Source organism: Leucopleurus acutus (genome assembly GCF_964270905.1).
Source record: "Leucopleurus acutus genome assembly, chromosome: 3".
Lineage (NCBI taxonomy): Eukaryota > Metazoa > Chordata > Mammalia > Artiodactyla > Delphinidae > Leucopleurus > Leucopleurus acutus.
The window spans coordinates 21,320,340-21,342,120 of NC_139145.1; the positions used below are offsets into that span (position 1 = coordinate 21,320,340).

At 44.1% G+C, this 21,781-nt stretch overlaps 1 protein-coding gene across 1 annotated transcript; it reads right to left on the reverse strand.

Annotated features, from left to right (window-relative positions):
• Positions 1-2,151: 2,151 nt before the first annotated feature.
• LOC309958857 (metabotropic glutamate receptor 7-like) lies at positions 2,152-14,036 on the reverse strand (the record flags this gene model as incomplete). Its single annotated transcript, XM_082835000.1, has 3 exons — positions 2,152-2,194; positions 4,156-4,237; positions 13,626-14,036. 2 exons carry the CDS (start codon positions 14,034-14,036, stop codon positions 4,202-4,204), a joined length of 447 nt encoding a protein of 148 aa, XP_082691126.1. The 3' UTR covers positions 2,152-2,194; positions 4,156-4,201.
• Between the last annotated feature and the right edge of the window lie 7,745 nt (positions 14,037-21,781).

Sequence of the window (21,781 nt, forward strand, 5' to 3'; positions counted from 1 at the left end):
AGATGATATGAAGAACTCAATCTAAAAAATATTACCTGGAGATCTATAATCTCTACAATAGTGCTATAAAAAGTAAAGAGCTAGAAATCTATTTAGATGGTTTTCCTTATAAGAAAGCACTTTCTGTATAACTTTTAATGTACTGTTGATGAGAACAATTCAACAAAATTCAAGTAAATACCTGCAGATGTCCTACAAGAAGAGAAGAACAGAGTTACATGCGACAGGGATAACTGGACTTCAGGATGAGTAAGACCCTATACTTGACCTCAATAAAGTAACATGAAATACAGTGGATGAGTCATGTACAGAATGTCAGAATTCTAAAAGGCCAAGCTAAGTACCAAAAGGAACACGTGGGGACTCTTAAGAAGGAAATAAAATATTGGTTAGTTGATTACGACAAGGCAGAAGGGAGTAGGTTCCCTTTGGCTGCTCTTTGAAGAGATCACTTCCTTTCCCACCTAGTCCTGAGGCTAGGGTGGCATGGGCAATAGAGGAATGTGGGGACTGAGAATCATTTCTACTCTCACCAGAGTGGCTGGAAGCAGATTTTCTTACCAGGATGTACTAGTATGCTAATATTTAAGGGTTCTTGAGGTCAGAGAGAAGGGTTTGAATACTCCGGCTCCATCTCTTGCTGTGGGTCAAGTTTCTTACCTTTCCAACACCTCGGCGTCTTTATCGGAAAATTGGGGATGATGATAACGTCTCCCACCTGAGTGTGAGAACTATATGATACAGTGCATACGCAGGGCTAAATTTGGTGCCTGGCAAACAGAAAGTGCTCAGTACGGCAGGCGAGTGTAGTGACAATAAAGGCAAAGATGACGGGGGTAGTGCCGGTGTTGCTTCTGCCCCCAGAACAGGCTCTGACTGGGAGAGAGTTAAAGCACCTTTGGGTTCATGGGGGTTTATATATAAGCAACGGTTGATCAATGTGAGCTGGTTGTCCAAATGATTATGTGCAATCTAAGAAAAAAATGGGCCTCGGATCTGCTCAGCTACTTAATAATATTAGCAGCGGTAGTAGTCAAAGAAGCTAAATTTTATTACGTGTTTATATGCCAAACAATGTGCTGAACGTTTTAAAAGGATTTACTCACTTATTACAAGGAGGCTATACGCTAGGTCCTGATAATGTTATTTGTCTCTTTCAGATGTTGACTGAGCCTCAGACGGGTTACAAAAGCACCTAAGATCCCGTTGTCAGTACATGACGGAAATGAGTTCAAATCCAGCCTGTCTGACTTGTTCTTAATCACTAAGGTATGAAATTAAGCATGTTGCCCTTTGCCTGATTCTCCTTCTGAGGCCTGAATATTTCACTTAGCTCTCTGAGTGCAGAAGAGAGAAAATTCTCTCTCCTTGACCCAACTTGGCATCAATATCCAACTCCCCTTCTCAAAATGGGTTGCTTCAACGAGCAGCAATGAATGCCAGGTCATGGATCAGTCACCTTGATGACTAAGAGTCAGACACTAGGGAAAGAAAATGCTCTGTGACAAACCTACCCTTGTACAGAAACAAGACAGAATGGGGGGACAGGGCAGAAGATAATGGAATAAGGCATAGGAAAATTAGCACCTGGCGTCGTGACAGTAATAATAATAATAGTATTAGTAGCAGTAGTAGTAGTAATAATAGACTTTACTATGCTCTAGGCATTGTATTAAGTGCTTGGTGTAAGTGACTTCATTTTAACATTGAAAACAAGTCTATGGGGATGAAATATTATTAACATCATTTTATAGGCAAGAGTATTAAGGTTCAGGTAATCAGGTAAATTGCCCAAGCTCATATGGTTAGCAAGTGGAAAGCAGAGATTTGAACCAGCACCTACACTCCTAACCATTATGCTATAACCATTATGCTGAAGACATAAGAATTCCAATGGTCTTTCCCCGTAACCCACTCCTGCACTCCAGACTTAAATAGTCCAAGATCAAGAGAGAGCAAGCTTGGAGTTGCCACTCTTCAGTGAGTGTCAATCATTTCAAAACAGTGTGTTTGCTAACAAGATGCAGTTCCTGTGATAATCTTCTCAACCAGCTATCAAGAAACAGGAAGCAAAGATTCAAGTAACAGTATGTTCCTACTTACGAGGAAGGTGGGACAGCACAGTGGACACTGGGCTTAACTGGTCTGGAAAACGTGGTCCCAGTAGGCATACACGCTGGTACATTTTCCCCACCTACCAAATACAAAAGAAGTATTTCATTTCCATGTTGCTCTTCAAAGTTCCACCTCATTCATGCCTGTCATTCATCCTCTGGCCTCTTCCTGTCTCCATTTCTGTACAGAAAGGTGCTGAGTCTCTGCTCTCGGATATGAAAAGGGTGTGTTAGGAGAGGGAGCCATGGTACCTCGATGTCTTTTTCTTTCATCTTGATTCTATTATGCCAACTCCACTGAACTTAATTAGAGTGAATACAGAATTACACAATTACCCTCTGTTCTATTCTTCAGATGTTATATTTTGATAAAATTTACGACATGCTGCTCTCCCCCTGAACACCAGATGAACACTAGAAATGGATGTGTGTTGACATAAAATCTGTTTTAATTACAATTAAAGTATAGCTTACATAATGATAGTGTTAACATAAAATTATAGATGTGTAGAGACAACGTGGTCATGCAGTTTTTAGTATAAGTATATGCTTAGACCAATATCTGTTAGCGGAATGAAGATGGAAGAGAATTTTGGTTAAGCCACAAAGGCTGTTTAAGGACTTGCAGATAGCTAAGGGGAACTCAAAGACCAGTAAGATAATATTTCCCCTGCCATGTTTGCAATTGCAAAGTGAAGGGAAGATGTGAAAGCAAGTACCCCTATGGAAATTACAAGACAAGTACATTTTTTTCCTTGAGTACCTGGGTAAATGCTTAAATTCTAATGTATATCAGTGATGCAAATTTTCAACTGAGTTTGATAAATCATAAAATAATAATTATACATATATGTATATAAAACTGCATGGAACTAGGCAGTTCAGAATTACTTCTAATTAAAGAGGTACCCTATGACAACTAACTTAAACCTTACAAAATATGGTTCCAAGTACCCTATCAGAGTGAAAAGCCGGAGACTGAAAGGTTTATTGTAAATGTTTGTAGTCATGGTGTCTTAACTAAAACTACTATGTCACAAATACTATTAAAATAATTGTGACATTTTATTCACTTTTACTGCAAACAACAAAAGAAACTATAGGTATTTTTTCATTTCAGGTAATTATTTTAGCTAACAGTTATTAAATGTTTTGAGAAGACAGAGTGCTAATTGCATTACTTCATTTTATCTTTAAAATAGCGCTTCCATGTAATTATTCTTAATATCTCCATTGTATTAAAGTGTATCTCTAGTTTAGACCTTTCTTCAGAACTGCAGACTTGTGTATCCAACTGTGTACTCAGCATCTCTACTTGGATGTCACGAAAACATCTCAAATCTTATACCTCCAAAACTGGTCTTTAATCCCCCAAACATGCTCTACCCCAAACTTTTTCCATCTTAGGTGACAGTAACCACACCTTTCCAGTTCCCCAGGCCCTAAATCTCGAATTCACCCTTGACCCCCTCTTCCTTTCCATTCTTGCATTCAATCTACCACGAAATGCTGTCACAACCTTTCCAATGTGCCACTTCTGAGAATTACCAGCCGCTAGCAGCCTGGTGCAGGCCAACAACATAGACCTCGAGGATCCTGTAGTCGCCTCCCGAGATTCTCCCTGACTCCACTCTCTCCCCACATCCTCAAGACCACAGATACAGCTATGCTTTTCAAAAAAGAGACAGTTCATGCCACACCTCGGCTAAAATCCTGCCCCTGGCTGCCTACATTTAGAGTAAAAGACACAATGCATGTGATGGCCTCCCAGGACTTACCCAATCCATCCCATCACATATCCGACCTCCAGCCCTCCTGCTGTCTCTTCCTCCCCACTGACTAAGTCAGTCAGGGTGGCCTCCTTGATATTCCTCCAAGCTGCCGGGCATATTTCTGCCTTAGAGTGTTGGGACTGGTTATTCTTGCTCCCAGGGAGTGGTCTCCCCCTCATACATTCTGACAACTCCCTCACTTCAAGTCTTTGCTCAAATGTCAACTTATAAAATCCACCCTGACTACCCTATTTAAAATCAGAACCTACCTGTACACTCCTCCAGCACTCCCAACCCAAGCCTCTTCAGTGAGCTTCACATCCTTTTCCTTCTCCCGTAGCGTCCATCAACCTGTGACAAAGCATAGAGTTTATTTATAACATCCGTTTCCACACGAGAGTGTAAGGAGGGAGAAAGCATGCAAGAAGGAGCACGCAGGCAAAGGCTCTTGTCTGATTTATTCATTGATACGTCCAACCATAGAGAACAGGAAGATGCTTGATAAATAGTCCTGAAAAAGATACAGAAGAGGAAACTAGTAGTAAAGCTCAGAAAGTTTAAGTAACTTCCTCAAGGTTCTAGAGCTAGAAGAGGGTCACAGTAGAATTCACACTTGGGGATGTCTAACTTCAAATCTCTTAGCCTCTCTGCTATCTTTTTTTTTTTTTTTTTCTTCTTTGCGGTACGCGGGCTTCTCACTGTTGCAGCCTCTCCCGTTGCGGAGCACAGGCTCCAGACGCGCAGGCTCAGCAGCCATGGCTCACAGGCCCAGCCGCTCCGCAGCATGTGGGATCTTCCCGGATCGGGTCACGAACTCTCAACCACTGCGCCACCAGGGAAGCCCCTCTCTGCTATCTTAAGTCCATGCAATTCAGGATTTGTTTTAATCAGTGCCATGGAAATTCTCACTCCACTGAATAGGATCACTAAAGTGTTCTCTGTCTAGATTTATATATATATTTTCCATTTAAACAAAGGAAACAGCAGAGGGGAATTCATCATGGGTTATTCCGGTAGTTTTACAGCAATGTTAGCAATAATGACATTTAAGTAATAGTGATATTTAGTGATAGCATAATAATAATAAAATAATAGCTCTTAAATGTATTGAAGACGAATCGCATGCTAAACTCGGTGCTAAAATATTTCCATGTATATTTTCTGCAAAATCCTTATGAATATTCTATCAGATGAGCTTGATGTGTAACTCCACCAGGCATACTTCTCTTATTCCGCTTTCAAAGATAAGGAAATTGATGAGAAGTGTGGTAACCGTTTGATCAAGATGAGACTGGTAATAAGTTGTGAGTATAAATTTAAATTCAGGTCTAACTCCAGAATTTGATTCTCAATCCATACATGAAAATTCTGATAATTCCTTTGATAAGAGTATGTTTTCTCCTGGAAAACATCCCCCATTATGTCTGCCTGTGCTCATACCTTCAGAACACAGTCAAGTTTAAAACATGATAAAAATGTTTAAATAGTGTGCTTTAATAAATGGAAATATCTTCATCTCAACAATAACACAAAAAGGCAGGCTGAGCCCTTTGAAGTGGCTCTCTTCCATCCAGAACAAGAGAAGGAATCAACAGCTGCAGAGTAAAGAAAGCATGAAACCCAGAGATGGAGGATTCTGTAAATGACCAATTACAAGACTATTAAGCCGCACTTTCACAGCAAGAGGCAAAATATTCCATTAAACTGAAAATTCTTCTACCCCTCACTCCAAGGCCCACACAAACATTAATGTTGCATTTATTAGGATGTATTTCCTGTGCTCTATCAACTTGACTTTCAGCAACTGTATTAATACAGTCCTTTCGCTTTGCACATATATCTGAATGATGGATTCCATTACTGGAGTTTTGTAGAAAGAGTGGAGTGAATGAAGTAAAGTTTGGGAAGAGCCATCATAATCCATAATGATGGGCACTGAATCAGGACAAGAAGAAACCTCTCTTCTCACTTATTTGAATGAAAATTCTAACTGATTCACTTTGTTATAAAGCAGAAACTAACACACCATTGTAAAGCAATTATACCCAAATAAAGATGTTAAAAAAAAAAAAAAGAAAATTCTACTATATATTTATTGCCGCTGTACAGGGCCATGTGTTGAATAATGGAAAACAAGCATCTTTCATTTGGAGGTAGGATTTGTGTGCTCAAGTTTCGATGGGCCTGCAGAATTAATCTTGTTTTAGAAATGAAATAAAATGTAATTTCTTACTGTAAGTAGATGTGGTTAAGCAACTGGCAACTTTGATGTCTTTAAATCACTGCAGTTTCAGGGTAGGCAAATCTATAATTATTTCAAGCACTTCTTTACTGGTGCAACAACTGAGCAGTGTACATAGTGGTCAACAACCTGGGCATTGTCAGACGACTCTAAGTTTGAATCTAGACTGCCACTCACCAGCTATGTGACTTTCAGCTATGAGAATCACTTTCTTCAGCTTTACAGTGTGGATTATTATATGCCCTTTGCAGAACTACTGTAAGAACTAAATGTATATGGGCACAGTGGCTCATAGTAAGGGCTCAAATTAGTATTGTGGTCACTACTAGTAGTACTGAAAAGAAATTAGAACTTCTATTCTCATAAAGTGGGATATGTGTCCCTGTATCATTGTAATTTCATATCATTTTACTTTTGACCTTATAATAGCTTGATCCAAGAAACATTTAGCAGTAAATATAACTGAAAGAAGATTACCTGTCAAACATGAAATACTGTAGTATCAAGTGTGCTGGCACAATACTCTTCTCAGATAATTAACCTGTAAAAATATGTTACTGTCTTCTTTTTAATTGAGCACATTGAACATATATATTTACTGTGCCAATTGGCGAAAGGTCCATTAATTAATCAGTCTAACTATACGTTGCATAAATGTCTTCTAAACATAATCATATATGTATTTTATTTGTTGGGAAAATGTGTTTGAGATTGTTCTTTTCTGCCTATTTAAAGTCAAAGAGGATGAGAAGTAGAGTTAGGCTTAATGTACTTTGTACTCCATTATGCCATGAAAATGCTTCTGTGCCCTGGAGACAACAACAAAAGATTTGCTTTAATGACAAGAATCAAGTATGTTCTAAAGCTTCCAGGTAGGAGGCGTATAGGTTGCAGTTTATATCAGAAGTCTTTGCTCTCTCTCTCAACTGCGTCTAGATGGGAAAGATGTGGTCATAAATGCTTCAAGGTGATATAGTAAATGTTGGAAAAGAGGGGGGTAGGAGGCAGAGTTTTGAATATCTCAAACCTGAGCTAGAAGGATTTTATTTAAAGAAAATAGCGGATATTATTTTTCACTTAAGGAAGCAAACCTGACATTAATGTAGGAAATTAGCTCTTTTAGCTATGATGCTTTCAAATGCACATGGCTGAAAACAAATTCAAAATAGTCAAAGGAAATTTAAAAACAAAAACCAAACAACAACCACCTCAACAAACAAGTACTAGAAATTCAGGGATGCAGCCATATTCAGATACAGTTGGATATGGAAGTTCCAGAGTATTAGCAGGGTTCCAGCTCTCTCTCCATCGCTCAGCCCTGCTTAACCTCTGCAAGACTTTATTTTACAGAAAGTCTCTTCTTGTGCTGGATGGTCACTGGGAGTCCCAGAGTCATATCTCCCCAGCTTAGAAATTCCAGAGAGAAAAGACAATTCTTCCATTTTGCTCTGAGAGAAAAGTCCTGGGGAGCAGTCTGATAGACTTAGCCGAGGTCAGATGCCTACCCATGAGCCAATCACCTGCTTTACTGGAGTTCAGTCCCTGGGCGACTCATCCCCGGGGCCCGTGAGGAGGCAGGATGGCATTATCTGGCAGTTCTCCAAGAAAAGCCTGCTGTTTTTGTAAGATGAAAGGGGAGAGGACATGGATAATGAAACCTGTATCTGCTTCTGTAAAATCCACAGAATCTTACTCCCTGCCCTGTGTCGATGACCATGCAGTAAGCTGACCCAGGAGGTCATTTTTCCACAACAGCCTTTATATATATGACTAAGGAACACACTGGTAAAAGAATATGGGAGAAAGTCTGAGTATGACAAGTCAGCTAGACTGATACTAACTAAAAAAGCTGTGTGAAAATATCCTTAAAAAGTTGCCCCCAACTCACTCAAAGTCCAAAGTTGGAGCTGGAAATACAATGTCATGGAGTTTGGATAAGAACAGGTTTTCTCCAAGCTGAACTATGACACAGAGATTAGCGACTTCTAGAAACTATACTTTTTCATAGAAAAAACATCACCTGAGAAAAATGAGACCTAGAAAAAATAAATGACTTAAGGTAACATAGCTAATTAATGGCAGGACTGAGACTAGAGTATATACTTTGTGTAATTGGCTATGGTTTGTTTGTTTGGTTGGTTGGTTGGTTATCAGTTCAAAACGAGACAAACTTAAAGAAAGGAAACACAACCAAAACTCAGTGGTTGGAAAAGAGATGGATGTGAACGCCCACTTGTTTCTTACGTATAAAGTTACCCCTCGCAGTGTTTTGCAGGAGAAAACGCTGGTTCTTCCCAACGTTGATTACATACACAAAGATTCCAAAGACAAGACAAGTGCTTTGCAAACAAAGTAACTAGAACCAGCTCAGGCTTCCCCGCGCCGGGTCCTACGTTCCACGGTCAGAACCACCAACTGTATCCCCCCGAGGAACACGGTGATTCAGAAAAGCTGGCGTTTTCAGAGAAGGGAGAACACTTAGCCGGGAAGAGAGGAGAAAACTTGCTCAGCTTCTTGCTGGGGTCTGAAACGATCCCAACAGAGTCCTTAAACCCCTCAGGTTTCCCCAATCAAGCACCCTCGCCTCCAACCTGGGCCACCCCAGATCTGATTATCAGACGACAGAAGTCTGCGGACGCACGAAGAGCTAACCACCCCACGAGAGGGACCTACGCGCGGCCGCGCCCACTCACCCGCCGCTCCCCGGGAGACGGGAGACCAGCCCGGGGTCCAAGGCCTGGGCGTGACAGACTCACCCCTCTCCGGGCCCGGCTCCAGCTCACCTCGGCGCGGCCCGCCTGGGCGCCGCCATCTTTACCACGAAGGGGGCCTCGCGCCGGAGGCCCCTGAGCGGGCGCCCGGAGCAGAGCCGGAGCGCCGGGGAGCCCCAGGTCGGCGCCCTACGTCCCCCGCGCGCTCGCGCAGCGTCCACGCGCGACGAGAGTCCCTCACGCAGCCCCCGACCCAGGCTTCCGCGGACCCGGCGCCCCGCGCAGCCCGCACCGCGGCTCAGGCGGCGCCGAGGGCGGCCCGGGCGGAAGAGTGGGCGCGGGGCACGCGCTCGGTAACCTGGCAACGCGGAGCAACCCGGCGTCTCCGGCGAACCCCAGCCCTCTCCCGCGAGGAAGCACGGACCCCCGCACCCGACGCCCAGCCCGCGCCGCCCTTCGGTCGCTCCGCCCGCCGCTGCCCGCTGGCTACGGTCTTTTAAATCCATGATACAACGTCTATATGTAACGAATCTGTTAAACCCTAAATGTTTATGATAGTCAAGTAATCCATTATCTGAATTATTCTTGAAGATAAAACATCCAAAGACTTCTTAATTGTATGGGTATACATACATAAAATACACGTGGAGGCAACTTCAAATATAGTATGTGCCTGTCTCTATTCCTTCCCTCTCCGCTCTTTTAAAAAATGCCCCTTTAAAAATTGCCCACTCACCATCTGTTAGGTAAATTTGCTGAAACACAGTAAATGTGGAGACAGAAATTGTTATAGAGACTATTCCAAATGGCACTGACACCTGTATTTATGAAATGTTTAAAAGGGTAAGTTAGAGTTGTTTTTTTTTAAAAAAAAAAAATCCCACTATAGTAACACCACATCATCCTAGGTGCCCAATTCTATTCAATTACATAAGATGGAGAGAGAGAGAGAGAGGAGGAAGAGAAAGAAGAAAGGAAGAAAACCAAGTACTTATGTATAAAATGTTGCTGCCAAAGTTTGAGATTATACTCAAGCATCAATGAACAGAAGGAAAACACTTACAAATTTACAAATGTATTTCATTTATGGTATGAGGGACACAGGTTTACATTTGCAACACGCTCCCACAAGGGTCAAATTGACCACTTTTTTCTATCTAGTTGCTCTTGAGAGAACAAAACAATTGAAACAGATGCCATTCAATTCCAAGTCTATAGCTTAGACCATGTCACTGCACATGAAATATTGTTCATTCAGAGTCAGCACATAGCAAGAGTAATTTATACTCTCAGAGTGTTTGCTCTCAAGTCAATAGCAGAGAAGCCTTGAATAAAAACGTTCCCATTACTTTCCATTGTGATAGATCTTACTTATAGCCCATGAAACAGTGGTCAGAGGAGATTTATTCTTTGGACACCATATTATATAATCTCTCCACTTTAAGCCATCCCCCACTCGGCGATTATTTTTTAAATATGTTACTCGTAGTCAATATTAATTTACATTTAATCTTTCTTAGCATTAGGAGAGTATTATTTTGTACAGGCTCCGAAACAAATCTCCCGAAATTCCTCCCTGATGCTCCCTTCAGGCTGAAAATGCATTGCAGGGTGGCTGCAGTGACTTACTTCTAGTTGGCAGAGCCCTGGCCTCACACTAATTTCATTAGCCTCAAACTCCTGGATTTGAAAGATCCACTGAATAGGATTCCTGTCCTCTGACATGTCACTTACTAACCAATTCAGTGTGCATACAGAGGAGACAGAAAGGACTTGCTCAGCTCTGGCCCACCGGCAGGCAGATGAGAATTCCCCGTCAGAGACACTGTTTACATCTGAGCGGTCATTCTTGCCCGGGTCCTCATTTTCAGGAAGGAAGTTCAATCCAGGCTTTGCTGGCAGCTGCAGCATTTGTTACATCCATTACTAGCTCCTTGTTCCTTCCTGCCCCCCAGTGCTTAGCATCCCCCATTTCAGTCACTAAGTCTTCCTTCCCCCAGCCTAGAAGCTTACCTCACCATAAATTTTTATCTCAAATGATAGGTTTGACACATTCCCCACAGCAACCCACAGGGACTGGGGAAAAGAAAACTCAAATCTCTGGAGAGCTAAGAATTCAACCATTTAGAGGAGTTTCTTTTATCCAGGACAGTCTTCATTGAGCTGAACCCTGCAATCCCAGAGAAGATTCACCTACCTGTTCTTTTCCTCTTTCCCTAAAGTGACTGTGTCTTTGAACAAGGGGTCTGTGTTCCACTATTCTCTCTATTCATTTTGCAGGTTTACAGAGGCTTGGAAACTGGGGGCTGGACTTACATGCCAGGAGCTTCTAAGATCACACGCAAAAATAAGGCTACTGGAAGAGACTGTTGGAATCTATCTCTGTATATTTGAACATGGGCAGTGGTTAACCAGGATGCTCACACCAAGCTTATATCCAGCTTGCAGCACAAGCCACAAGTTGGTGCATCCCTCCTACTACCAGCCTCTTCTCAATAAATGCAGGTGAAAACTGGGGGCTCTTTTCCCTCAGCTGTTCAATCCAACATGAATAGCTGCAATTTGCAAATTAGAGGAAAATGACAGTGTTTTCTCTGAATGGTTTTGGTCCCAACGCACACTGCTAATGCTGGCATTCAGTTCCTTTCCTTCCCAGCCCAGGGAACGGGGGAACTAAGCATAAGGCAAGCGTTCTCTTTTCTTGCAAGTGCCTCAGATCCACACACCAGAGAAGGAATCAGCTCCCCCTGGAATCTTTTTCAGCAAACACAATCCTTCACCTAGTCTGCAAGCTCTCTCTTGACTTTAAGATTTCACTCTTTTTTCGACAGGCAGGCCCATCTGCAAGCTCCCAAGCTCCAAGTGAAGGCACCAAAATAATTTTTAAAATGTCAAACAGCAAATGTGCCTTCAACCCCCAGAGCTCCAGTAAAAATACTGTGAGTTGCCCCTGTGATTCTCAGGTGACCTCTGGCCTCATCCTCCCTGCAGCGCTGCCTCCTCAGGTTCTCTAGTTTAAGCTCAGAGGTAAAGGAAGTGCTTCTGGGTTTTGCTTCCAACAACCCAGGCTCTTCCTGAAAGCATTACCTCAAAGTGAAGGCTGCCCAGAAGCACTTTTGGCCTTGCAAACATCTAGAGGTGGCATACTCAACAGGTGCTAGGGATGCTCAGAGGCTCAGAGGGGCCATACCAGGCTGCAGCTTTAGACAGGCACCCCTCCTTCTGGCACAAACACAGACTTCATACCCCTGGGTGCTGATGTAGTGACAGCTTGAATCTCACAAGGAGTCCCCTCCAGAAACCCAACATGCTTCAGGAAAGGCACTTGAGAGGGAGCCGACTTTTTAGCTACGGGGAGCATAAGGGTCAGCCAGAACATCTGGAGAAGGGACTAACGGAGCTTGGGTCCTACCAGGCAGGGAGAGAGCTGTGCATTAGGAAAGGATCACTTCAAGACAGAGATGAACAAAAAACTTGGAGATAGGGGTAGAGAAGGAAAAGAGAGGCAGAAATTGAAAGGGAGAACATAAAAACAGACAGACAAAAAAAAAAAAAAAGCAGGGAGAAAGAGACACAAGGAGAGAGACACACAGGAAGAAAGACAGAGAAACAAGAGAACCCATAGTCACGCAGACCCTGAAACTCAATTTCTTCATCCAGAAGCCATCCATCTATACCCAGGGCGGCACAGGAGCCTTGGGGCCGAGGCTGCGGGAGCAGGCGGTGAGAGAGCACTGCAGCACCGCCCACCGCTCAGCGGGCCCGATCCGCCGTCCTCGCATCTTCAGCCGTCCTCGCATTCTTCCGCCGTTGCCCGCCTGCACCCGGAGCTAGAGGACCGCCCGGCCTTGCTCAGCGCACCCTACTGCCTCCCTCCAGGCGCCTTCTTGTCTGGCTCTGAGAATCGTCCTCAAAACCCAGGACTGGGGTTGGGGGCTGCGTTAGAGAGGTCGTGGGAAAGGATGGGCACAGGGTGGGTGCAGACAAAGCGACTGTGTTTCGCAGTTAGCATGAGCTCACCTCCGGGCTCTGAGCTGGCAGGAGTAGAAAGCTGATCGCCCGGCTCCTGCCAGTGGCCGGATCGCAAAGGCAGTTTAGACGGTGCAAACAACTGCCCAGAGCAAATCACCTGGGGGCACGTCTGCGGGTGGCTTCTCCCCGCTTGAGGACAGTCCCCACGCCTTCCGCCCCATGCCCTCGCAGAGACAGGTTACAGGTCGGGAAATCCAACCCGAGCGAAATGGGCAATTCACGTCCAAATGTAGGTGAAGACCTAGCCTTCGGTTTAAGAACTGCCTCCCTAAGCTCTTCTGGAAATTTTCCAAGGGAGCTGCAGCTTGTCGGGCGGCTTGGGGCAGGGAAGCTGGGGAGTTGAGAAATGCCTAGTTTCTAGGCGTCTTCTCATCTTTCATATTCCTTGCGCCTAAGTGGCTCTCACAGGAGCCCGGCACTTTTACAAGCCTGTTTTGGAACCATATTTCACTCGAATGCAAACCCATTTAAATCATCGCCTTGTTTTTCGGAGACTGTTTCTTGTCAATGGGGCCATAAATCCAGAATGTCAAGCCGGATGGAGTGGAGCGCGGACAGGGTAGAGATGGAAGGGAAATGAATCAAGCAGGGAAAGTACCTCCTCCGGTGAGGTGGGAGGGATTCGGCAGGATCTCCAGGGTGGAAATGAGCGAAGGCTGACCAGACCCCGCACCCCTGGAGTCCAAGCCAGCCTTCAGGATAAAGAGCGCGGGGAGCTACGGCGCGCTCTGCCCCGGAGGGAGCGCCCCCCTACCTGGAAAAGCCTCAGGATGTTGGCTACCATGATGGAGACCGAACTCCCCGAAGCCCCAATCACTCCAACTACTTTCTCGGGCTTGACGAAAACCGGAGGCTCGCCGTTGGTGCAGCGCACTTCGGAGGTGTCCTTCTGGATGAGCGCCTGGACGAAAGTGAGCGACTGTTCGAGCGCATAAGTGTCCCTGGAACAAGTGTCCAGGATCCGCGCTCCCAGCGTCACGTTGGGCAGCAGGTTGGGATCGCTGTTGATCATGTCCAGGGCGTAGAGCATCGCTTCCAGCCCGTGGATCCCGTTCTTCCTCTTGATGTCGTCGCAGGGCACTCCGCTGGGACCCTTCGCGTACACCGGGAACAGCCCCCCGAGGGTGACGTCCCCCTCGATCCGAATGGAGTGCGGGGCGTACATCTCATGGCCGCGCGCCGCCGCCGCCGCCAGCGCGCACAGAAGCACCTCCAGCACGCAGCAGGGAAACTTCGCCAGAGTCAGGGCGCGGAGCAGCTTCCCCAGCTGGACCATGCTGCTCCCGCGGTTGCGGTGGTGGCGGCGGCACTCGAGGGGACGGTGGCGGGCTCGCCGGAGTCCTGGCCCCTTGGGGTGAGCTCCTCCGGGGAAGCCCAGGGTCTCCTGCGGGCGAGGAGGGTAGGGGCGCCCGGGGAAGGGCAGCCGGCGAGGGTGGGGGGTCCCGCGGCGCCTGCCATCTTGGGGCGCCGTGCGCTCTTGGGTTCCCCGGCCAGCGCGCCGCGCTCGAGCTCGCGCTCGGTGGCTTGCAGCTCGAGCTCTCCAACAGCCCAGCACTGGGGAGAGAGCGAGCATGGCTATCGCTTTAAATGCGCGTTCGGCTCCCTCTCCTCCTCCGCCCACTCCCTCCCACCCTCGCTCGCTCTCAGGCTCTCCCCACCCTTCCCAGCGCCCACCCTCCCCACGGTTTTGCATCATCACGCAGGGAGGGGCTACGTGCTGAGGTAAGGGGGGAGGGAATGGGTGGGCGGCTGTGGGGGGGAGTACCTCCGATTGGGAGTTTCGAGGTCCCCAGGGAATCTGGGGATTGCAGGTCGCAGGCGAAGGCTGAGCTCCTGCTTTGGTCTCAATGTAGAAGCCGCTCGCCCGCCTGCACCCACACGCGCATTCTAGGCACAGGGTGGCATCAGCCCCGGACAGGGCGGTTCTAGCTGGGGCTGACTGCTTCCAACCCTGAGGTCCGGAGCCGGGACTGTCAGCGCCGGGAGAATGCGAGGTAGTCGAAGGTGATGCCGCCAAGCATGAAGGGTAGTAGGGAGACCCCAGTCTGTACTGCTAATTCGTCTGTGCCAGTTTTTCCTAAGAAAAACACACATACACACAGGAGCCTGATTTATGACCTAAAGAACCTTTATGCAGAGACTTCTCTGGGGCCAGGCACTGGGCTAGCCTGTAGGGAAAGACGCCAACAAGAAATGCTGGGAATGGAAATGCATCTTTGGTCTTCAGGGGTTACTGTGGCCGGAGCCGGATGAAGTAACCCTGGTCTCCAGTAAATCTGTGGCGGATTCGCTCCTTTTCTTCCTTTCATCGCAAGAGATGGAACAACTGAGAACTCTACAGAGCGCCCTTTCTTCTCTGGCGCTGACAGGTGTAAGGCTCCCTCCTACCCATTTCCAGAGATGCTTTTGGGCTGATGTCAGGTTTCCTCGGGCAGGAAATAGCAAGAAAGAGGTGGCAGTAGGAGGAGCAGACAGAAATCTCCCCATCGATCCAGTGATCCATTCTTCTTTTTTTTTTTTTCTGGCTGAAGATTTGGGGGGTTTGGGGAGTGGAACCAGGATGCCAGAGCAGGTTGTAGTGCAGTTAGGAAGCTGTTTTTCAAAGGTGTCCCCTCCTGTAGGTCCAGCCCAAACTTGGCCCATTAAAGCAACAAGTGGCCCTAGTTCCTACACAAGGAAGGGCAATGTATCTGCCCTTGGTGCCCACGTGTACTGCTTATGGTGGTCTCTACTCTTGCTGAGCCTTTCTGTTGGAGGGCAGCGAAACTGTCTTATACAGAATTGAGGGCGCAGAGAAAACCAAAACAAGACTATACTTTCTGTTGTAATATTAGTGTACTAAAGAAAAATGTCCTTGCACATAAACAAAACAACACACACACACACACCTAAAAAGTCAGAAGTTGGGAAGTTGGTTGTCTCTTCCACCAACCACCTGTATGACCTTGGCACTTCTGTTCCTGTGCCTGAGTTTTACTTTGCCCATCTGTAAAATGATGAAATTGAATTGAATGTTTTACAGGTTAACTTTTAACTTTCAAATCCTCTGTTGAAATAGGTCATGCACCTTGGACCATGGTGTTCTTTTTAGACCAATATCCTTTGTTGCTTTATGTGTAGGGCACCCGTTTTTTGATACCCAAACAACACTCCAAACATTTCCTGGTACAGAGGATTTTATTTTTTTTCTTATTGACCACCCATTTATCTTCCTTCTAGGGAGAGTCCAGTCCATCATTTTCTTTTCAGACATGCCCCTCCTCCAGGTTTCAACACTTAAGGTTTGAGGAGGAAAACAACCTTCTTGCTACAGTGTTCAAGGAAGGGAATAGAGGCTAACAAGAGTTATGCAGGGCTAATCCCTGGACTTCTGCTGAAGTAACGAGGTTGATGACATAGGGTTACCACTGTCCAATAGACAATCCGTGCCGGAGTTAAAAGAAAAAGGAGCCTCCTTCCTCTAAATGCTTTATGTACATCTTTTGGACAATGTTACACTATTTGATTTTGTAAAAACATACCATTTTACTGCCATCTTCAAGAAAAGTGATGTAAAAACTATGCGAAGCTACCCCTGTGTACAATGTGATCATCAATCACTCATAGATGTGGTGCCCTGCTATATAAGTGCACACCTTGTGCAACCTTATGCTGTGATGCGCCCGCCCCTTCCAGCCAGCCCTGGAGCTGCGAGGGTATAAGCCTGCACCTGTGCCAGAAGCTCCCACATAAACAGGGAAATATTTGAATCCCATAATGAGAACTACCAGAGAGGAGAAAAGGCAGAGAGAAGAAGGGGTGGGGAAGAGAGAAAGGGACCTGGTTAGAACATGTGAACTCCTGGATCCACATGTGCCTGAAAGATTGCCTCTTTTTTTTCAATTATATAGTATTTTATTTCTGTTGTTTGAAGTCAAAATATGCTCTTGTAACTCACCTATTCTGCTATTCAATACATTGGATCAAAAAGGCTGGAACAAGTGAAATAGATATCCTGGTAAGGCAGCATTAGCTAATTTGGAAAGGGGGAAAGAAGCAAAGCAATAGAAAGGCATCCTTGGGAACACAAATACTGTGATCCTAGTATTTAGGCATCAGTACCTGAGGCTATATTTGATAGAGACTGTATCCTTATTTAGTTTTTAATTTAAGGCTATTTAGTAGGCACTTGGTGCCAAAAAATATATTTGAAGAGCTGTGTTACAAGTAATAACACTTGATTTTTCACCTGCCCATGTGAAGATCTATGTTCTCCTCTTCCATTTCCAGGTCACAGCTTGCAATTGCTCAACAAATAGTTCTTGGCTGACTGTTGAATGTTGCCTTATTCTGTGTTCTCTCTTTGCTCTACTCATTCTCCCCAAACGTCTGGCAGCAATCATTATCTTCTTTTTGTTGCAGTCATCTGTGTGCATGTTTTATTTCCCTTGCTAAGCTGGAAGATCCTTGAGGGTAAGGGGCTAGGTATTATTTATCTTTTTACCTCGGACAATGTTCAGAATGGTGTTTTGTACCTAAGAAGCACTCATGTGTTGAATGAATCAGAATTGGTTTGCCATTCCCCACTGCCTTTATCTCACAATAACAGAAACATAAAGTGGGCAGAGCAGAACCGACGGCAAATAAATTGTCCTCTTAGTCACAGAACGCAGTTTCTAGAACTTAAAGAATAATTAGTAGATTTTGAAATAATTTTGTTTTACAAAAATTTCATAAGATTGAAATACTCTAACCTTCAAGCTCTCGATCAACTGTAAAGGAGGGCTTTAATTGGCTCTTCCTGAGTCAAGTGTTTATTCCTGGGCCGATAACTGGGGCCATTGTCATAATAGAAAGTGTGATTTGTTACCAGAGAAAGAGGAAAGTGACGCTGGGCTTGCAAGATATTTCTATCTTCAGCCAGAGTGCATAGGATCTGGAACTTAATTGGTGACGCAGTATTTGTTTGAGATTATATGAATGAAAAATCTTTGTGTAAGAGTGATTAATCTAAAACTTGGCCAGTCATTGTCCTAGTGTCATATTAAATTGCAGGTGAATCTAGTTTTAGGCACAAAGATCATAAATATAAAATGTGTTCCCAGGCTTGGTTGTGTGTAGTCAGTAATCTATACTCACCCACTCATTAATAAAAATGAAAGTTAAGGACTCAGTCCTAACTTACATGCTTAGCATTGTATTTTGCTAACAATCTCAGTTTTATTTTCTTTGTTCTCCCCTGTCCATCATCTTCTGCAGAAAATAATGTCTCCACTTTCAATTCCCTGTCTATTTAAATCCAATTTGTAATTTATAAAGTTGTCCTCCTTAAGGGCTGCTGCTTCTGCCACAGTAATGTACTCTGGCCATTATTACACTCTTCCATCTTTCATGTAGGTCTCCATCCATAGGTTTTGTTTTCATAGCTTTTTTTTTTTGGCGGTACGCGGGCCTCTCACTGTTGTGGCCTCTCCCAATGCGGAGCACAGGCTCCGGACGCGCAGGCTCAGCGGCCATGGCTCACGGGCCCAGCCGCTCCGCGGCATGTGGCATCTTCCCGGACTGGGGCACGAACCCGTGTCCCCTGCATCGGCAGGGGGACTTTCAACCACTGCGCCACCGGGGAAGCCCTATACTTATGATTTTATATTTGCTTATTTACTTTTGTCTCCCCACTCAGCTCAAGAGAGACTATATTCATCTGTGTTAATCACTGCTGTGTTTCCTGAACATGCCTATAAATCATACTGAAGAATGGTGCCTGAAATTTGGTAAGGGATCAATCAATTTTCTTGGCTGGATGAAGAAATGTGTTCATAAATTAATGAACAGATCTTCGGGGCTTCTGACTTGAGGACTAATGGGAAGAGGATGGCAAATGGTTGGGACAGGGTACTGCAAGAAGTAGTATTTGGAGTACTCTGATAGCTATCCTAACAGATAAGATTGTGTTCATTTAAGTAGTTCTAATGAGAGAGCTGGGAACTAGGGACACACAGCATTAAGGTTTTTATAATGCATTCTGTAGAGTTCTTTTTAAGTCTGTACAAATATCATTGAAAATATATGCATACATATACACCTCTGTTACTTTAATTAGCGCCTTACGAGAGCCCCGCAAGGAAAGAGTAGTAGCAACTCTCAGTATCCTTCCTTTATGATGAACTTAATTTATTCAAAGTTACATCATAATTTATTTGTAACTGTGAAACTAGACTTAGTTATTGAATAGACCCTCCCTAGGAACATATGACATTAATAAAACCAACAAAACTTTGTTCAGTTTCCAATGATAGACACACTACAGACTCAATTATGGGCCATCCAGTTTAATGAAGGGAAGAAGTGATTGAACAAATATAGAGCAAACAGAATATGAAGTTTTATCCTCCATTAATATTAGTAACAGATAGTGTGGGCTCCAGTGCCTTCAAGATAGCTTGAGACCATCATCTCTGTGTCATGGGCAGGGGGATGTTCAGTCAGGGTGTCTTTCACTGTCACTGAGAAAAATTTCCATAATATATAATGATACCTACTGAAACTGATATGGGGCATTTGGGTAATAAGGAATCCATTAGCATATTTTTCCGGAAGCCTTGACTACAAAATGAAGACAGTAGATTTGCACACTTTCAGCCATGAAGAAGTTGTTTGGATATTCATCCTTATGCCTAATGAAATAAGCTTATTTCATCTCTGCAGCTTCCCATATACCATTTTCCCACCTCTGTTTTATGTTTGGAAAGACTTTTAGAAATTGAAAGTCAAGTTAAAAAGTGAATGACAACTTAAATGATATATGGAATATTTTGCTGACTTACAAGAGCATGCAGAATTAAATATGACCCAGTTCAAATGTTTATTTTAAACGTGTATGTTGAGGGGGCGTTTTCAAGGTGCCAGAAAATGAGAATTCACCTTCCAGTGTGTGTTACCAGTTCTGTTCATTGCACAGAATCATCATAAAATATACTGTTTTCTATGTACCTGGTATATATCTCAATTAGTTTGAAGAATTTCTCAGATACCTCTTAATATGTAGTGCTCCAATTCCAATCTTGCCATGTCCTGTACCAGTGACACAGCACACAGGAGTTTTATTTCTCTTTATTTCTCTGGGTTGTTCAGAACCCAATGAAAGAACAATGGAATGGGATCCAAGAGATCAGGGTTCTTGTCCCAGATTTACCATAAAATAATTGTGTCCTCTTGGGAAAATTATAGTCATTCTAGGTCCCTTTTCTTCACTTTGACAGAGCTGCACTAGATGACCCCAAATAATATAGCACTCTTTCATTAGTCGCTTAGATGTTATTGGTATTCTGAAACAAATGACGACAATGACACATGGAGCTGTGCAACATCTCTGTAACTCTGTTGTCTTAGAGTTGCCTCCATTTTACAGCGATAAGATGACTGTGCATAGAAGTAGATGTTTGGAACCAGCGGTTCCAAAGTAAGTGGAGGTAAACCGCAAATTTCCTTCCTTCCTGAAGCTCACTTAGCCAAAACATAGGCTTCTGAATATTAAGCTGTAAAGCATATTATCAGTACATTTTAAAAGAAGCTATTCTTCTAGGATTTCCAATTAATAGCAGGAGGTTTTGAAATTCTTGAAAGATCATCTGATTTTGTGAGATTTACAGCTCTATTTCCCTGTCAAGCAAGTTGTATTAGTGCCAGACAATCATCTGAGCTTCTGGATGCTTCTCTGAACCCCTTGAAGTTTTCTTCTTGCTATCTGAAATTCATGCCAGATAAGCCCTTTTCTAGAGCGTATGTACAGACTTGTGTATTTTTATATAGGAAAGCGATGCAGTGAGTCAAGTCGGGGGTTAAGCCCTCATTCTCAGAGTGGTATTGAGCTCCTGGTGAAATATAATCATCATTTCGTCAGAATCGAAAAGCAGTTATCTCAGGTGTATAATCCCATTAACTATTTATACATTTACATATGATACATGTATTTATTGTAACTACGAGGTGTGTTCTCTTTGGGAAGTACAAAGCTCTTTGAGACATAGTTGTTCATTTTTTTGTTTTCCCACAAATACTGTGACCCTTTGAGCAGGAAGGTCTATATTTTACTAACATCTAGAACCAGCAGTTAACACGGTGTCTAAGATGTAGTCAATAAATATGAAATAGATAAATGAACACATTTTTATGTAAGGGCCAGGACATGGACAAAAAGAAATTTTTCGTTTTCAGTCACAAAGCAATAACAGACATAAAAATGATACAACAAGTGCTACGGTCATTCAAAGAAGGCATAGAATAGATAGAAGGATCTCCTCTATGGCACAGGGAACTATACTCAATATTTTGTAGTAACATCTGTATGGGGCACCTGCTCCACACCAGGCCCTATGACAGGTGCTTACATACTTTCCCTCTCCCCCATCCTATGGGGAAAGTACCTCTGCTATAGATTTAACATTTGCCTCCCCCAAAATTCATATGTTGAAATCCTAACCCCCAAAGTGATGGTATCAGGAGGTGTGGCATTTGGGAGGTGATAAGGTCATGAGGGTAGAGCCCTCATGAACAAAATTAGTGCCCTCATAAAAGAGACCCCGCAGAGGTCCCTCGACCTTTCTGCCATGGGAGGTTACAGAGAAAACACGCCAACTGTGACCCAGGAAGAGGAGACTCACCGGACTGTGAATCTGTTCGCACCCTGATCTTAGACTTCCAACCTCCAGAACTATAAGAAATAAATTTCTGTTGTTCATAAGCTACCCAGGCTCTGGTATTTTGTTATAGCAGTCCAAATGGATTACGATAACCTCTGTCCTTAGGTTTCAGACCCAGAAACTCAACTTTGTAGAGGTTACGAGAACCCTAAAGCCACTCAACCAGACAGAGGCAGATTTGAAATTTAAGTCTCCAATTCCACATGTAAGTCTACCAGACCCTGCCTCCAGA